Source organism: Bombus pyrosoma, linkage group LG4 (assembly GCF_014825855.1).
Source record: "Bombus pyrosoma isolate SC7728 linkage group LG4, ASM1482585v1, whole genome shotgun sequence".
Classification (NCBI taxonomy): domain Eukaryota; kingdom Metazoa; phylum Arthropoda; class Insecta; order Hymenoptera; family Apidae; genus Bombus; species Bombus pyrosoma.
This window is the reverse complement of record NC_057773.1, coordinates 10,667,006-10,685,067: the sequence shown is the minus strand read 5'-3', so window position 1 is coordinate 10,685,067 and position 18,062 is coordinate 10,667,006. Positions and strand designations below refer to the sequence as shown.

Genomic DNA, 18,062 nt, shown 5'->3' with positions numbered 1-18,062 from the left:
ATCTGATTTTAAATATTCTAACCGATATTTCGTTAAACATTCGAAATAGAAGGTTCGTCGAAATTTTAGCGTGAAAAAGCATAAGATTTTGCTCCTACCGTCCCATCGCGTTTTTTCTGTAAATACATAATGCGAAATAGCATAAAAGTCGCGTGAAAAAGTGGCGCGTTTCTAAAAAGGCGCGCAGGATGCGCGCAACTTTTCGAGATGGCAGCACTCACTTCGGAACGAAAGCCAAAACGGTTGGTATATCGAGAATTAGTTGATTAATCTCAATCAGTAGCAGTGTATAATTGTCTTCTGAGAGAAATCTAGCGTTATATAGAAGCCTATTAAACAATTCGATGTGTAACTCGTAAATATTGGGACGCGAGCGTCGTTCGACTTCAATGCCTAGAGGTAACGTTAAATAATAAGAACGGAGTACCCTTAAACGGTAACACTGTAACAGATGACACAAAAGTAAAGGTTTAGAGGATAATTAATTAAGAAGCAAAAAAAAAAAAGAAAAAAAAGGAAGAAGAAGAGAAGAAATGACAAGAGCACGGTATGACAGTTCTTAAAAGATTAAGTGAAGTAATATTAGAGTCATGAGAATGGGAGAAGTCCTTGTTCGATGACAAAGTCGTCTAAACTATTTTGTACTGAGAATTAGTGGCGTGATCGTGAAATTCGCGATCTTTTTAAGGCGTTCATCGGCGTATTCGTGACCATAAAATCCCATGCCACGGAACGTACTACGATTAGGAATTAATTAATTGCGAAGCGTGTTTCTGATGTCCGCCCTCGATATTCCGCGTTAGTCTCTCAAGAACTTACCGGAAATTTGAGTGAAAGGAAGAGAGAAAGGAAAAGGGTGTGTGCGTGTGTGCTAATGGAGCTGTATAAATAAAGTCATATCAATCTGGAATAGTTCATGTTATCTAGGATATACTATTACTACGATCATTATCATAATATGATTAGTAAGAGTATTGTAATTGTATAATAAACTGCGTCATAGATACCTCATGCGTTCCTTCTATCATTGAATGCAATCCCTTCTTGCAAATAATGCTAGTTGAAAGATAACTTAACAAATACTTTAAGTCTATATTAATTACATCGTAATTCCAGGTTTAATTAACTACGATAGATAAAGATAAATATATATTCATAGTTTGTATTATCTTAGTCAATTTATGGAAGCTAGCTAACATAAATGGCGCCAAAATTATACGTAAATCTAAGTACGCCACAAGGTGGCAATAGTCTTACGATTTTCGAGCATCAGATACTTCGAATGTTGTTACTCATGTTAGGTTCTTATTTATATTAAATTATTATCAACAATTTACCAAATTGTTATAGAAATTTTATTGCCTAAACGTTTTGTGGCCTGAATGACATATAAAATTCAATTTTTATTAAGTATAGCGTAAATTTGTTTCATCTTTTATGAACATTCCATTTGAATGTCCCATATCGGATAGGTATGCCATCTTGCGTTTGCACGACTCATACTTCGTGCGTAGTGAAAATCAATAACATAACCTTAATTCGAGGTCGACACATTTAATCAGCACGTGCAATTATCAAGTAAACAAATACTAAAGTCCCTTTTTGTGTGTTGATTTAAAAGTTTATTGTGATATTAAAGACATTAATTCTATCCTCGCGAAGAAAATATAATCTGTGAAACCATCCTTGACGCGAGGCTATATATATGAAGTTTAATTGTTTAGTGTAATATTAAAACATTAAAATATTGCGTGAAAAATGAGCGATTCCGAAAAAGAAGGCGGCCCCAAAGTAACGGGGCCAGTGGACAATGCCTGGTCGTTAAAAATCCCATCTTTTAAGCCCGAGGATAATCCACATCGTTTACTCGAAGAAAGTTCGTTCGCGACTTTGTTTCCAAAATATAGAGAACAATATTTAAAAGAACATTGGCCATTAATTCAAAAATCGTTAGATGAACATGCAATCAAGGCCGAATTGGACCTCATCGAAGGTAGTATGTCTGTGAAGACCACCAGAAAAACTTGGGATCCGTATATCATAATTAAAGCTCGTGACATGCTCAAACTTATGTCCAGATCTGTTCCTTTCGAGCAAGCAATGAAGGTACTTCAAGACGATATTGGCTCAGATATCATAAAGATATCATCTTTTGTAAGAAACAGAGAAAAGTTTGTCAAGAGACGACAGAGGCTCATAGGACCAAAAGGATGTACCTTGAAATCCATCGAATTGTTAACAAATTGTTATGTCGTTGTACAGGGACAGACAGTGGCTGCATTGGGTCCTTACAAAGGTCTTATTCAAGTGAGGCGTATTGTGGAAGATACTATGAAAAATATTCATCCTATTTATAACATTAAAGCACTGATGATTAAGAGAGAGTTGGCGAAAGATCCGAAACTGAAAAATGAAAATTGGGAAAGATTTTTGCCTAAATTCAACAGTAAGAATATTAGCAAGAGGAAGCAACCTAGGAATAAGAAAGAAAAGAAACCGTATACTCCGTTCCCACCTCCACAACAGGAGAGCAAGGTAGATAAGATGATAGCTTCCGGAGAATATTTCTTGAAGGAGGAGCAAAGGATAGCCAAGAGAAAGAGGGAACAGGACATCAGGCACCAGGAGGCTGAGAAGAAGAGACAAGAACGCAGAGCAGAAGCATTTGTACCTCCCGAAGAACAATCAAAAGAAAAGAAAGAACAGAATAATGATATAAATTTGGATGAGTTTAAGAAGAAAGTTAAAAAGGCGCTGAAGAAACGTGGTGGCCAGTCATAATACTTGCTTGTAAATTAACAGATTCAGTTTTAGTAAGTTAATTTGCTAAATTATTTGTACATGATGTTTTCAATAAAATGAATGTTCATTAATGAATTTCAATTTAAGAAATACTCGTGTAACTTTTGGAATAACTCCAATATTTTATTAGAAAAAACCTTGTTCCTATAAGTATTATATTATCGCGTTCTTAATGTACGAGATGCAAATATATATAAGCATTTACCACTCGTATATACTTATATATATCCCTAGTTTTTTAGTATGATACATTTGCAAAATACAGAGTCGTAGAAATACAACGTGTACACCTTGAAGACAGGTATTCGGTGTCGAAAACGAACGTCCATATATGCATACATATATTGTATTTTTTTTTTTTTTCAGGATTATTTTTGTGGATTCGTTACAATTTCGATATAGTTTCAATGTCGAAGGGATGGCATAGTTATATGTATAAATTAAATGTAAAACAAAAGCTTCATCCCTTAATAGCTATCTTTAAATATAGAAACGTTGCTTTCACATACCGAGTCTTCAATGGATCGAGCTTCTTAAACGGAATAAGAAGATTTAAATAGGATCCTTCCCTTGCAACAGCGCATTATCTTAATAAACACGAGGCTAATAAAGAATTGAACGTATCGTACATACAATAGACAAGTCGGAAATATTCGTGACAATGTACAGCGTATTTCTTATTGTTAACCGAGCACGGGGATCAAGCGCCCTGTACCTTAATCTTAAATGTTAAGTCGCTCGTTTATCTTACATCTTACAGATTCGTGGAAGTACGACGCTTTTATTTAACTTATATATATATATATTGTAGACACGTTATGTACAATTTAGCACGGGATTATGGTTGCCCCGTTACTCGCGAACGGAAAGGTACGAATGACATCATTCGTAAATCACTCAGAGACGCCTTAGGACGGGAAACAGACGATTGATCGATCGCGTCGAAGTATTTACAGCGCGTCGATACAGTGAGTTGATCGAGAAAAAACGGAAGTTCGAAAGGAACTTCTTCATTATTCTGCGCGTTTAGTACCTTTTTGATATTTTTGTCTGTTCGTTTGTAACATTTCGTAGATCCGAAGGATCTTTCTCGAGCAAGTTGGGAAAATTCTTAGGTTTAAACGTGTTATCGTTCGCAGCGTTTAATTAATTTAGCGATTGAATGAAAAGATTCACGCGAATGCGTTTGAATTAAAATTTTGACGAGGAAAGTATGTAGTAAGACTACATCGCATGCAATAACATTCCAAATGCACATGATACATTATTCATGTGTTCTATCATGTATTCGGAAAATTATTATGCGCGTAGTGCGTCAATTATACATAAAATTTGAGCCAAATCGACGGCTCGAAATATGCGCGTTTAGATGAATCGTTCGATAAACGAGATCTTTTAAACACATACATATGTACAATGCATCAATTCGGAATCGATGAAATTTCAATCATATTGTCCGATAGCTTAGCTTAACGCGTTTTAAGAGTAAAAACAATCTTTTTCCGAATGTGAAACACTGGTTTCGTAAACCTACGAACGTAGCTACATGTGTAAGTGATTTGGGACGCGTTCGTATCATACAAAAGCTTACAATAATTCGATAGCGTAACTTCTGTGTACATATATGTATACGTGTGTCAGAGGTTGAATGCGAGATGACGGCAGTCGAATCATCGTCGCCGTGAAAGTATCAGTGTACAAAAGATCGTTCTTTCTCTGCATCTTGCTGTATAGTAGTCGCTCCATTTTCTCGCCTTTGGATAACTCGACGTGTTGATGGTTATTTAACTTATTCTTTTATTTATAAATTTATTTCTTTTTTTAGAAAAGGCAAATTTTGTCACCAGCATTCAAGTAGCGAAAGAAATTTAAAAGAAACAAGCATCGTCTGACACAACAGCAAAACGACTAACGTAAATCGATTTTGTAACACGTCGAATCTCCGTGAGGCGAGCACACCATAATTCCCAGCTATTCGCACAACCAAGTAAGTATACAATTTTCTTATAGAAAAATAAATCTCTTTGTGAGAATGGTAGCGCATGTCTTTGGATCGAGAAGCACCCGATTCGCGTCGCGATCTGCACTTAGATCGGAGACGCACATCGATATCGACGCGCCACGTATACCGTGTGTGTATGCGTGTGTCGTGTGGTCGGCTAAGAAACTAATAATCGATCTAGAAATAGCGTTTTTGCCTTTACGTTTATTGTTTAAGGCCGTGGAAATAGGGAAATTGGTAAAAAGATACAGTTTGCCGTTACTTTGTTTTATTCTCGCGGAAACAACGCTGGAGAATCAATCGCCATGTAATAATAAATCGCGCGTCGATTGCATGAAAATTGATAAGCGTTTCAACGTTTGTCTAAACGATATTCAAACGATCAATGAGTGGAGAGTCCGCTTAAAATTACGATGTTGGAATTTGTCCATTTTTTTGTTCCTTTTGACTTTTATTCTACACGATGAAGTTCCAAAATGATTCCATTTGAGATCATCGAGGTTAACGTAAATGCACTGAAATGAATACGCTTCGAAGTAGCGATTCGAAATTAACCTTTTACCGACTAGGACAAACTCTTATTTTACAATCAAATATCATCGATCAATTAAAATAAAAAAAAAAAAAAGAAAGCGTAGATATATTCTTCATTCATCACAAATCAATCTCACAAAGGGTGAACTTCTCCTCGAATTTTCATATCATTCTCTACTTAAGATAGAACGAAAAGACAATCTGTTTCTCCGCTATGAAACATGAATTCAATTCCATGTTCTCTGTGATCTCTCCTTAAACATCTCTTCAAACAGTCTCATTAAATCTATGAGTATATCGGATTGATATACCACTCTTCTAATTCAGATAGTTTTTCATCTTCAGGCCTCGTCAAGAAGGTCCTTTCTTTTCTCTCAATGCAACGAACCCTGTGTAAATCATCATCGGGTTCGTTTGAGCGATCTCGATCTTGTATCGATCAGATTGCCCTCCCTGATTAGATCGACCTTCCTTCTTCTGATCAAATACTGTACTCGTTCGGCCCTTCGTGAATGACGACGGCACCGCGGTCTTCACGAAACACTGGTCGTCCTTTGAAGCTAGTGATTGTGATTGTATAGATGCCACCTTTGTGTCTCGGCATTGGAGTCGCATTTCTCCGCCGTGATGCCTCTTTGTGCATGGTATCTCGAATCAACGCACACTGGGATCCTCGAATGGCGGATCAAGCCACCCTCCAGGTGCCTCCATTTCTGATTCTCGCTACCGTCGCAGATTTGCATTAATAGCGTCGTGCCTTTCGCGTACACTGGCAATGTCAGACAGAGATCATGGTGCTTGATGAGACCGTCCTTCGTCAGACCCCATTCCTGTAAGAAATTGTTTAGGCGATGTTAAACAGAGTATATTTAGAGGCTTATCTGTTTAAAGAGTGGATTTGTAGAAAAATATAAGAGGAATTTTTGAAGATTTTTTTTTAGTGGAAATTGAAAAGTGGAGGCGATTCTCTGCTAATCATGCAGGGAAAAGTAGGTTTCAAATTTTAGTAATTTACTTTCGAAAATTTGCTTTAACTTGAAAAAGGTAAAAAACTACCGAGAAAGTATTTCTAGTAGCATTAAAATCTATTTAATGTTCTTTCACGAAAGATTTAAATTTTCACTGCGTCGCATGAAAGATCCTAGTAATCCGATAGTATTGATCGATGTTTTCGCAAATTCAGCACTCGTACATTAAAACAAAGGATTTCAAAAGATTGAAAAACAATCTTCAAAAGAGTATTTTCTTTTCCTTTGGAAGCTTCTGTGGAAGGACCGCGAAGCAGCCCGGTCGACCCGTTAATCCACCGGCACAGAACGGAATCCTCACCGCGATAATTGAAACGTAAAATTGAATACACGGATTAATATTAACAGCGTGGCGAAGAGTTATTTCTACGAGAGCATGCCTGGTCCAGTTTACTCAGGACACAGCGGAGAACGATGAATAACGAGGGCAGGCGTACTTACTTGGTTACCGCCGGTGTCATGACACGGGTAAAGACCCACATTCCCATCGAGAAGGTGGCCCATACTGTCCAGACACGCTGTACCCTGCTTCAACGATCCACCAGGACCACCCTCGCTCGTTGGTATAACCAGCTCGGGATACACGTTTTTCAGATACCAACTGAAGGGCTTGCAATGCAATTTCCGCTTCAGCTCCATCCTGTCTTGAATACTGAAACAAGGGAAACGACACCGGGGCCGTTTTATTAATACGGCTCACGTGCGCTGACGCGTTTTAATGAAATCGACTATCGGGTATTTCGGCTCGTAAATCGAGCTTCCTCCTTTCTCTGTGTGCCGCACGCGAGACGGCACAGAAATTAGCTCGTGATAAACGATCCAAACCAGGGGGAAAGAAACTTGCTTCTCGCGAAACTTTGCCCAATGAATAGATTGTGTACAGAGTGTGTCGTGAGATTGTTGCGAGGGTATCGATGTTGTTCTTGGTAGCGGGAATTGCAGTTGCGGCCGAGTAATTTATGTTCCTTCCCAGAGGTGGAACGTACTTTCGTTGTCTTGTTTTTTCTCCGGCCCGCCGATATTTGGAAGCTTAACACGTTCTCCGTTTCGCGGATCCGTGTGTAAATCACCTGGGCTCGGTTATTCGACTCCTTCGTTTATGATATTGCGCTATATTTCTGGTTAAGTTAGACGGAGGCAAATTAATCTTGCAATATATTTTTATCTTCACTCTTTCCTCCATCTTAATTTGCAAATAGAAATTACTTCATACAAAATATTTCCTTCTATCGTAATTATCTCATCGTATAATTGCAACAAAATATCTATAATTTACCGTTGCATATATCCTAAACAAAACTTAAAATATCTGTTTATCGTTATTACATAACGAATAACGAACGTTGGAGAATTACATTCAAGCAAGATTAACGATATTGAAGTAACGGATGACTATAAATTACAATGCAAATGTAAAGAAACGCTATGGATTTTAGCATGGCCATTAAAAAACACAGGCATGTCAGTGGTTGAATATGAAAAATATACCATAAAAAAGTAGCCAATTTAATAAAAGCACTCGTGTGTTTCTAGCAATACAATTAGAAAAAAGAAAAAAGGTAACTGGTAGTTCTAGCGTTAATTTCATCGAATTCTACACAGCAGTTCTGCGTTTCTCCGTCTCGTAAACACGAAATAATCGAGATAGAGCAAGCGTACTCACTTTCCGTAAGGGATGTTGCGTGCCAGAGGCACCGCGTTGTAGTAGAACTGTTTGTAATCGTCCATCCACACTTCAGCAGCTCGTCTGGTGTTCCGGGCGAAAACGTTTCCACTGCCCCCCGGGAACGAGTACGGATGACGTTTTCGAAACACGTGGCCGACGCGCGAGCACGGAATAATCTCCAAGCTGCCGCCACATTGCCACACTCGGAACGATATCTCTGAAAGCGGCGTGGTCGAGAACTCGAATCACGTTCGGCAAATTTCTGCGGATGACAGACAGATCGAGTATTCTCACCGAGATTCTCGCCGCCCCACACGTCCATCTGAGTGTCGTACTTGCCCAGTTTCTCGAAGTACGCCTTGTTGATTACGAACAAACCGCCGGCAATCATAGGCGTTCTAATCGCCTGCGTAGGGTCCTTTTGTCTCGCTTGCCTTTCGGTTTGACTCAGATATTCCCATTTGAAGACTAGACTCCAATCGAAGCCGCCTCTTAGATCAGCCGATGCTCCTGAAGGATAGATTAATTATTATCAGTCAATGATCGATAAATATGATTTCAATTAGAAACGAAAAAGAATATTTTCGAAGTGGCAAGATTTTCTTCTAACACTAGAACTACCGATAGTTAACGCGAAGCTATTTCTACCAGTCAAAAACCAGTCAAAATGACTAGTCTTTAAAAAATACGTAATAATAATAGAATATTTTTATATTTATTGATTTGTTACTTTCTTACAGAAGGAATTCCATGTTATGTAGTACTACATTTTTGGTATTATCGATCCATCTGGGACCATGATCCCTAAACGAGGCTCGACAAATTTATAAAATTGTAGAACCAGTCGTTTCTACTGGTGTGGTATTTTTAGTATTAGCATCTAGCGATCCAGCGATCGATCCGGACTTTTCCTGATATCTGATATCATCATATCGAATGATACGCGGTAAAAATTTTAAAAACGTGTGGGAAGCTGTACAAAGCGAGGAAACTGGTTAATTGGCGTTCGATAAACAAATCGCAGGATCCTTTTACACTTTGACAAGTATCAGCCATTTTGACTGGTGTTTGTATAAGTAGCATTGATACAAAGTTATTTTGAATTTAAATACATAAAAAACAAAATAAAATTCTTTATATTATTCTTTTATTTATCGTTGCGAAAGTCATTACATCATTGTGGAAAAAATATAACATGAAGTAGGAATTTTAAAACAAAATTGTAAAACCAATCGATTTGACTGGTGTGGTAGTTCTAGTGTTAAATGAGCGAAATATGATTGGGAATAGAGCTACTTTAGCTTGCTGTAAAGTGTAGACTCTGCGGTGTTTGTAGACGAATATTTAAAAATCAGTCGATACCAAATTAGTCGAGAATAGAGAATTAAGAGAAAACTGAGAGTAATATGTTAAATTTTTTAATTATTCTTATATGAATTCAATTCAAGTCGTTTTAATTATTCTTTGAACTTCTCGAGCAGTTCTATTTGAAAATTCACAAAGAAAAGGGTTAAACGAAGTTGAGAGGCTATAATAATACCAATATATTGGAAGGTGTCCATGCTTATGACGTCAATGACAGGGCAGACGACCCTCGTAGGATCCTCAGCCACCCTTTCTAAAAGGGGCTCCAGCCAGTCGGCGTTGCATTCACAATGCGAGTCGAGGAACGTTAACACGCTGGCGGTGGCTGCATCCGCGCCTCGCACCCTCGATCTCATCAAGCCCTCCCTCTTTTCGTTGCGTATCACTCGCACTTTGTGTATCCTCGATAGCTCTTCACCATCCTCCGCTGCAAAAGAAGTAAATGAATTGTTACGGCGTTGTTCGATGCACTATTCGTGTTGCGAACTTCGAGAAAATAGTCAAGTTACAAGACATGATATCTAAAGAAACAGTATCTTTCTATCGTTAAAAAGCGCCAGAAAATTCAAACGAAAGAAGAGTAGCCTAATATTTTAATATTAGGCAGTGTAATTTACATTTCGTAAGAAACAACAATTATGAAAAGGATTAGAATTGCTTACGATGATCGCTGAAGTCATCCACCAATATAATCTCCTTTATCAAGTGCTCCGGGCTTCTGTTCAGCACGCTGAAATCAAAAATAAATATTCACGATATTCTACGAAAGACTAGCCATGCGATAGTAGCAAATGAAATTTCCGCGTAGAAATTAAACGGTTCTAATTCCATCTAGGGGAGTAATCCAGCCTCAAGATGTAGCCTGAATGCGGCAACGAATCCTCTTTTAAATAAGTTTCCCTAAATAAGTTTCTTCATAGTCTCGCTCGTCCTTTTCTCGCGAAGAAATTCTCTTCAACGAGGGGGAAAAATATTTCTTTCGCGGCGAAAGTAATCCCGTTCCAGTCGCGTGACATTATATCGTGGAAAAATGTTTCAATTAAATTGGCAATTCAGTTATGTTTTAGTTAAATCCGCGAGGAAAATCTACAGTTCGGACGATAGCGCGGCGAGAAAATGAAAGAAACGATTCTTTGAGTTACTTTAAAACACCGATGATGATTCCGGAATAATGTAGTGATGTAAGCTAAGCGCCTTACTGAATATCGCGAACATCGATCAGCACTCGTTAGTGATGAGAATAATTATTATTTTTGCGAACAAGTATAATTATCCGCAAGTTTTGAACATTAAAAGAACTTTAAAGATAGGTAAGTATTTTTGTCATGTTCTGTCTGCAATAATACAATAGTTGATGAACCATTATTTATTTAAAAAGATGCAACAATACTATGCACGAAGATGTGTAATCGTTTATTGCTTCGACTTGCAAATGTATCTTAAATAAATTCTTGTGTAAATAAGCAAATAGTATTGAATAAACTTGCTAGCACTGTTGGTAATTAATTCCTCTCGGCGTGTTCTTCGTATTTCGACGTAAAACGAAAAAAATTGCTGCAATCGAGTCAAATGTAAGGAGGATCAAATTTTTTTACATCGACTCTTCGAATTTCACGCGTGATTTATCATACCACGAGGTAATGGGTGTGGGATGATGGAACGACGATTAGGAAATTCCATCGGACCTCGGCCTCTGGACCCGAGTTGAAAGTTTTCTCGCGTTTTCCGTGAAACTCGATCGCGTTGCACGCTCTACGCGTGGGAATTTAGCCGAACGCTATCAACCAGGAAATATTAATCTCGTTTCGTTTCATCCACGCATTCCTCGCTGTTGACGTTTTTCCATTTTTCAACGAAATCGATCATTAGCTGATATCTTTTTTTTTTATTATCATTTATTTTTACTTTTTTAACGCATTGTTTTAGCGTTACAAAGCGCTTGAAGATATTATAAGATGAAAAGTACCTGACGACAGTCCTGAGCAGCGTCGACCGCGCCTCATTGTGAAAAGTGATTATTACGGAGGTTGGAGGCAGGTCTCTTCTCCATTGTTTCATTCGACACCTGTAAACAGAAATGGAATTGCTCTTTAGCTTAGTAAACAAGCCAGAAATGCGAATAAATAAATCCAGAATATATACAAATATAAACAAGCCAGAAATCTAAATAAACAAACTACATGTAAATAAACAGAAAAGTCTCGTTATCGGTGGGTACGCATGACCTAAATGAAACGTCGTTCGAAAATTACACGATTTGTGGACGTGTTAAAAGGAATGAAAAGCACTGTGACTTAATTAGCTAGAGTAACTTAGAACCCAGACTCGTCTAATGAGCTTCACAATGAGACACTGGGCACGATATAATTAGGTCATCAACCTGCCACGAATAGGATCGATAGAATCTTCATTGCGGTTCTTCCTGACGTTATCTGTCGTAACGTCCGTTAATATGCTCGTCAGTTTATCCTAATAGGATCCACAGTTTCATTCCACGCGAGTGGATGTAGTGAAATGCTATTTCGTTTATGGTTAAATGTATTCTGAATTATTAGTGATTTATTTTCGAATAGTCATTTTGCTATTTATTATATTGATTATTCGAAATGTACCATTTACATTGGTAATATTCTTCGTAGATATTTTATCATTTTTTAAATTTTACTTTTCAACTTTATCTGTACTAACTTTTTCTTTATGACTTTATTCGACGGAAATTCTTTCCTTTTAGAGCAGAAGTTGTGTTAATGTAATACCACTTGCAATTCCTTTTTTTTCTTTCTTTAGGAGATTTACATTATTGAATTTCGCTTTTTAATACTGTGTAAGGGAAGTCCAAGAATGGTTTAATATATTTCAAAGAAATTGAAAAATTTATAACACTCGGTACAATGAATCATTTTCTTTTTAATAAACTGTCTTCCCCTTTAAATTCCTTTGAAATGAAAATTATGTAGGTCTCTTTATTGACGTTTTCCAATAATGCCACATCCACGCAACATGCACACGTTACTTCCCTCTTTGGTCCTCAATATCTTAACTCCTTCTCTTTATGTTCCTATTGCTGTAAAAGAATTCCTCGGTAAGAGATAAATTCGCAGTGCAGTTTATCTTCTCGAGTCGAAAACGAAAGGACGGCCACGAATTTCGTAGAATTTCCGCGTTCCCTGCGGCTTGAAAAAGCGAAGTCTCGAAGGGTGGTGGAAAGTAAATAGAAGGGATGGCAAGAAAAAGGAGGAGGATCATTTTGGCGCGGCACGCCAACACGGGGGAGGTACATAAATGCGACTAGACGGCCAGAACGATTCCAATATGTCAGTCCCACTTTCCCGAGATAAACTCGAGGAACGTGTACGGAATGCGCCTACGTGTACCGTTGCGCTTTCAACCGTCTCGTGATCTCACCTCTTTACTACGCCACCTCCTTCAAGGTCCGATCATCGTGCACCAGGCGAAATTGTAAAAGTTCACTGATGAGGTCGTGGGAATTATTACCAACTCGAGGATGCAGCCGCTCGGAAAATTCACCACTTTCTCTCATTCTACCTGTTTCCTTTCGTTCCCGGGTGACATTAGTAAGCAAGCTTCTCACGTTCCTCTGTTCGTCTCAACTCGATGACGCTCTATCGACGGAAATGACCGAATTAAAGCCGCGTCGAGACGACGTTAAATTAATAATGTTGGGAACAAAGCAGCGAATGGGTGTGGGATGAGAGGGGAAGAATTACTTTGAAATGCAATAAAACGTGGCGGACGCGCTATAAGAAAATGGACGGGGTGCTTTATGCACTGGGTAAGACTTGGAGACTGCCTCCTTTGTCGAGAGAAAAGCGGTTCGTATCGCCGCAATAAATTGAGATGGCGGGATTAACTTCTTGGTAATGAGAAACGCGTATTTTTTGTTTAAAGCTGTTGGAGGATATTGAGCATACTTTCTGAATAGAAAATTGGGATTAAGAATGTAAACTTGGCGTGCATTTGGTATCTACAGAATGAACATTTTTTCGGTTGAACAGTGAATAAGCGGACACAACAGGAAACAGCGGAGTACTTTAGAATTAAAATCGAAGACTAGACATTCGCTCGATGCTTCTCGCCATCGCTTTCTTTATAGGCAACGAACGATCGTCCGGAAAGTCGGCGCCATATCGCTATACTGTGATCGTTTGTAATGCTAACCGAACCCAGTGCAATTTCATCCAGCTACTCTTATGGAAGATTTACAATTCTAAATATCTTTTATCGATTGACGAAGCTCAATATGATTTGGATCTTGTAAAATTGAAATTCATAGTTGATAATTTTTGTATTCAAAGTTTGCACGAATATTCTTATACATATATTACACGCAGAACTAAGGTTGCACGATTAGTTGAGGAGAGGGTTACACGTAAAGGGAACTGTCAACAGGGTGTATTTTCTTGTATGTGGCTTATTGGTGCTTGAATCTGGTCGTTCGAAGTTTGTGACAATCACGTAACGCTATTGTAGTATAATGGTAGTCCACTGTCGAATTGTGTAAGGCTTAGTGGACTTGTGGAGCAAGCTGTGAGACTGCGAGTTTAATTTTTGGCACGATGAAAGTTTGATTATCGATATAACAAATTGCGGAAGAGGAGGAGAAATCGGTACGTATATATTAGGTTGTCCGAAGTGTCTTTTTACAACAGTGCATCTTCATACAAACGTGAAACAAAGTCTGAGAAATGAAACAGAACAAAATGGATCGTAATTCGGCAAAATAATATAAAACAAAAAACGTCGCGCGTCTATTATTTCCTCACAAAACGAAAGAAACTTTTCGGACAACCTAATACCTATGTGATCATGAAAATTTCAAATGACATTTTTTTATATTAAAATATTCGAAAATCCAAATGTCTTTGATTCCTCTCGTCCGACTTCTCTTCTTAAAACTAAATACAGTTTACCTCACTCTGTCCTGGTCATTCTGGAAACTCCCAATGACGATATTAATAGCACGATCTCCTAATTAGACACTGATTACAAGCAGTTTATCCACTTCCAATCCGTCTTAGACGTTCAGAGACACGGATCGTATCTTCTAATTCATGGGAGCGTAATTTCGCAAGCAAGGCAACGAAGCAACGTCGACTGTCGGGGACATATTTGTCGACAACGAAATTGCAAACGAGCCTTAAAGCGGGCTAGACGGCACGGATCATCCGGACGGTTTAATTCGAAACTGCAATTCGGGCTTTGGTCCTGACGTTAAAGTGGATAACGCACGGTCGGCGCCGGACGACCCCATCGAATTCTCGGGACACGTGCACGCGCGCGTGTACCACTCGCGTTTACACGCGACAACGCGCGCCCAGAACTGGAGCGGCACTCGCGCGTGTTTCGAGATGAACACTTGAAATTGTGTTTGTACGAGCGATCTGTCTGTGTATTCGCGAATTCGATGATCAAATCGATCGACTCCTGTATCGATGAAATTTGGTGAAAATGCTTGTGACTATACGGGCTGAGAATTTTAACGCAGTAAACAACGGGTAGTTTTACAGGGTGCGTGGAATGTGATGGATCAATCATTCGAGTATTACAAGCTTTTCGCAAAAGATAAACATAGGAAATGATTCGTAGTATCATATTTATTTAGAAAATTCTATTACGAATTTTCAAACTCTTATAGCAATGTAATAGTTACGTCAAGAAATAATCAATTTTCTCGTTTCTAAAAGTTAACAGATTTATAGAAAAAATTTGCTGGATAGATTCGTATTTAAAATTGGACTTTGTTCGGTCATACCGAACTATTTCATAGAAAAATACAACATCCCACTTTCACGTTTTCCCTTATATTTTCTTATATTTTAATTCTAACGAGACTACGGTTTTATCAAAAGTATTAATTTTTCAGAGAGATAACATCGGACTTTTTCTAAAATCGTTGCGATTTATTCTCGTTGCAATAAAAAATCTACAAATTCCCTATATCGTCCATCCTCTATATTACTCGTCTATATATCCAGATGATAAAATATTGCTTGAAAATTTCACGCGAAGTATATGTATATTAAGCTATTAAATAATCCAAATGTACGCGAGGTGAAATTATCGCGGGTATCGCGGAAGGCCACAGCGTTCCAGATAGAAAAATAGAAGAAGAAAAAGAAAAGTGAGTTAGCGTCGAAGAGTAGAAAGGACGGAACGAAGGAGAATAAAGCGAATTCGGGGACGATGTATAAATTTACCCCTGCACGGAAGCGTTACACGCGCCGGGGAAACGAGGATGAACGGCAGCACCCTGCACGCGATCCGAACGAGTTTCGGATTAATCCTGCGCTGATGCTGCTTCCGATCTCACATCGAAATGCACTTGTGGATACGACCAAGTGGTTACAACGGATCAACGTGACCCAAGAGAAACCTGAAATCGGGCTGTTTGCGACACGGCAAATAAATCTACCGATGAATAAACCTGGGATACCTGAATTCCGGACTATCGTTATACAATAATTTTGCTCTGCTATGGGAATGGAAATTTTGCTGCATACGTTTACAACAAATAACAGGCAATGTATTTCGAGTGCAGAGTCTTGTTCAGATTAGTCGCTTGATCAGTTATGTCACTTTAAATAAATTGGGTTCGAATGATTAAAGTTCAAGTGGATATTTAACGCAATCAAAATAAAATTAATATCTAAAATACCGTATATTTAAAGTTGTCTTGGTTTGAGGAATTGGAAATAGTATCCTGATATGTCGAAAGTGTCCAATTTATCAGCGAATCTTTCATTCGTAGAGATGTCTGTTCGCTGTATAATTCGTACAACCGGTAACACGTCAGCAGTCGATCCAAGGACTATTTTCCACCCTTTCACGTTAATTAATTCTCATATTCCCGTGCGTGAGCATTTCAAAACTGCGTTCGCAGCCGTCAGCGTAAATCCCAGCTGAACGGATTTTTCAGAATCCGGCGTCACCGGAAACTCGTGTTCCCAGTAAAAAATAATTTTGTCAAAGCGGTTTTAATACGTACCGCCTGAACGTATCGACTGCGTTCCTCTTCTACACAGAGAGAATCCATCAACTAACAGGATGACAAAGAAAAACGTCCAAAATAATTGTAGAACATGCATTTTCAACGAAATATATTCGAGAACTCGCAAAATTTCGTCCTCGGTTTAAAAACTCTTGTTAGATGTTCCAACTTTTGCATGATCCAGACCCGTACCACGAAAATACTCAGAAACTCGAACATTTCTACTCACCTTTTATGAAATTATTATGCAGAATCATTTCAAAATATTTCGTATGACACATATTTTCAGAAAACGTGTCCACAAGCGTTCGAATACTTTCGTAAACCAGTGTATGGCCTTTATGAGATCAACGTAGCTTCGCTGGCAGTTGATCCGAAGAGCAGAAGGTCGAAAACTAACGCGGACCTTTTTGTTCAACTCTTTTGCTCGGGACGAACCGGATTGCCTCGCGGCCTTTCGAGTCTTGGGAGCGAGGTAGCGAGCTTCCCGGCGGGAGACATAAATTCCACGCTGTCTGTGACGCTGTAAACGCGGATTTGGACCGTACTACACGGATCAGAGCGCGGGAACGAGGGCCACGAAGCTCTAAAATCGCGAGAAAGGTGGACGGATTTTTCAAGCGCTACAAATTAGAGCGTCGGAACGTGACATTTTAAGGAGAAGGAAGAAGATCGAGGATTTTAACGCGACGCGTATTAAATTCGCTGTTTCGAAACTTACTTGGTACAGGGTCTGTTTGCGCTACAAACTCCACTAAACTCCTATTCGCGACGAGTTCCTCAGCCTTAAGGAGTTACGCGTGACGTTCACGACGACTATGAGCATTGACTAACTCGCTGATACGATGTTTGTATTCTGCTGTTCAAGAGTATTCCTCGCGTGTTCCATTGGAAATGCGTATGTTTGTTCAAGATTGGAAAAAATCGGGATATTTCATAGGAATTTTATAGATTTATGAGTATTTCGCGGTATTTGAATGACTCTTTATATATGGACGAAGACTTATCCTTTTCTCATGCATTTTATATTTCTCCGTGTACCTGCCATGCAAGTCGGCCTCGTATTATAGTCGTCAGTAGTACTAGCGTTAAATTCAATATCTTGATTATTATTTGATTACGGATGTTTACATATTTATGGGAATGTGCGTAATATGCAAAAATATATGAAACTGCAGTTATTCTCTCCGAACTTATCCGGAAGAAATTATATTAGATTGTGGGAAAAGTTTCTTTCGTTTCACAAGGTGACAGTAGATGATGAACAATTTCTGCTTTATATTATTTTATCGAATTAGGTATGATCCATTTCGTTCTATTTCTATTATTATGTTCGTGCATAATTCGATAAACTAATATAAAACAGAAAACATTGTGCGTCTATTATTTCCTTCGAAAACGAAAGAAACTCTTTGGACAACCTAATACATATCCAGATTTTCTCTGAAATTTCCATTTCTTTTTGTATATAGAACTATAAATTCACGTAAACATCCACGATCCACGTTCATTTTTCCTTTAAAGTTCATTACGATTACTCCATTATCATCGAGTGCTTGGAATTCGTCTATCTTTGGAGTGCTCAAAAGGAACAAAACAGGATTAATTTTGGATTTTATTGAGAACTGTAGGCCAACGTTGCCACTTTTGTCGAAG

The 18,062-nt window shown here is 38.4% G+C and overlaps 2 protein-coding genes across 2 annotated transcripts in view; one reads left to right on the top strand and one right to left on the bottom strand.

Annotated features, from left to right (window-relative positions):
- Nucleotides 1–1,444: 1,444 nt before the first annotated feature.
- On the top strand, nt 1,445–2,892 carry LOC122566535 (KRR1 small subunit processome component homolog). Its single transcript, XM_043723940.1, has one exon. The coding sequence runs from the start codon at nt 1,759–1,761 to the stop codon at nt 2,779–2,781; it is 1,023 nt and encodes a 340-aa protein (XP_043579875.1). The 5' UTR covers nt 1,445–1,758; the 3' UTR covers nt 2,782–2,892.
- Nucleotides 2,893–2,931: 39 nt separating this feature from the next.
- The window catches only part of LOC122566534 (polypeptide N-acetylgalactosaminyltransferase 2), a 198,485-nt gene continuing 183,354 nt past the window's right edge, over nt 2,932–18,062 (bottom strand). The window contains exons 4-10 of the mRNA XM_043723939.1: nt 11,364–11,462; nt 10,060–10,127; nt 9,573–9,824; nt 8,327–8,542; nt 8,030–8,249; nt 6,808–7,018; nt 2,932–6,168 (exon numbers count right to left, since the gene is read on the bottom strand). Coding sequence (XP_043579874.1) covers nt 5,899–6,168; nt 6,808–7,018; nt 8,030–8,249; nt 8,327–8,542; nt 9,573–9,824; nt 10,060–10,127; nt 11,364–11,462 — 1,336 coding nt within the window. The 3' untranslated portion in view covers nt 2,932–5,898. The remainder of the gene's footprint in view (nt 6,169–6,807; nt 7,019–8,029; nt 8,250–8,326; nt 8,543–9,572; nt 9,825–10,059; nt 10,128–11,363; nt 11,463–18,062) is intronic.

What these genes read in the sequence shown, in the direction of transcription:
- LOC122566535 (XM_043723940.1), top strand. Translation starts at nt 1,759, where the DNA reads ATGAGCGATTCCGAAAAAGAAGGCGGCCCCAAAGTAACGGGGCCAGTG.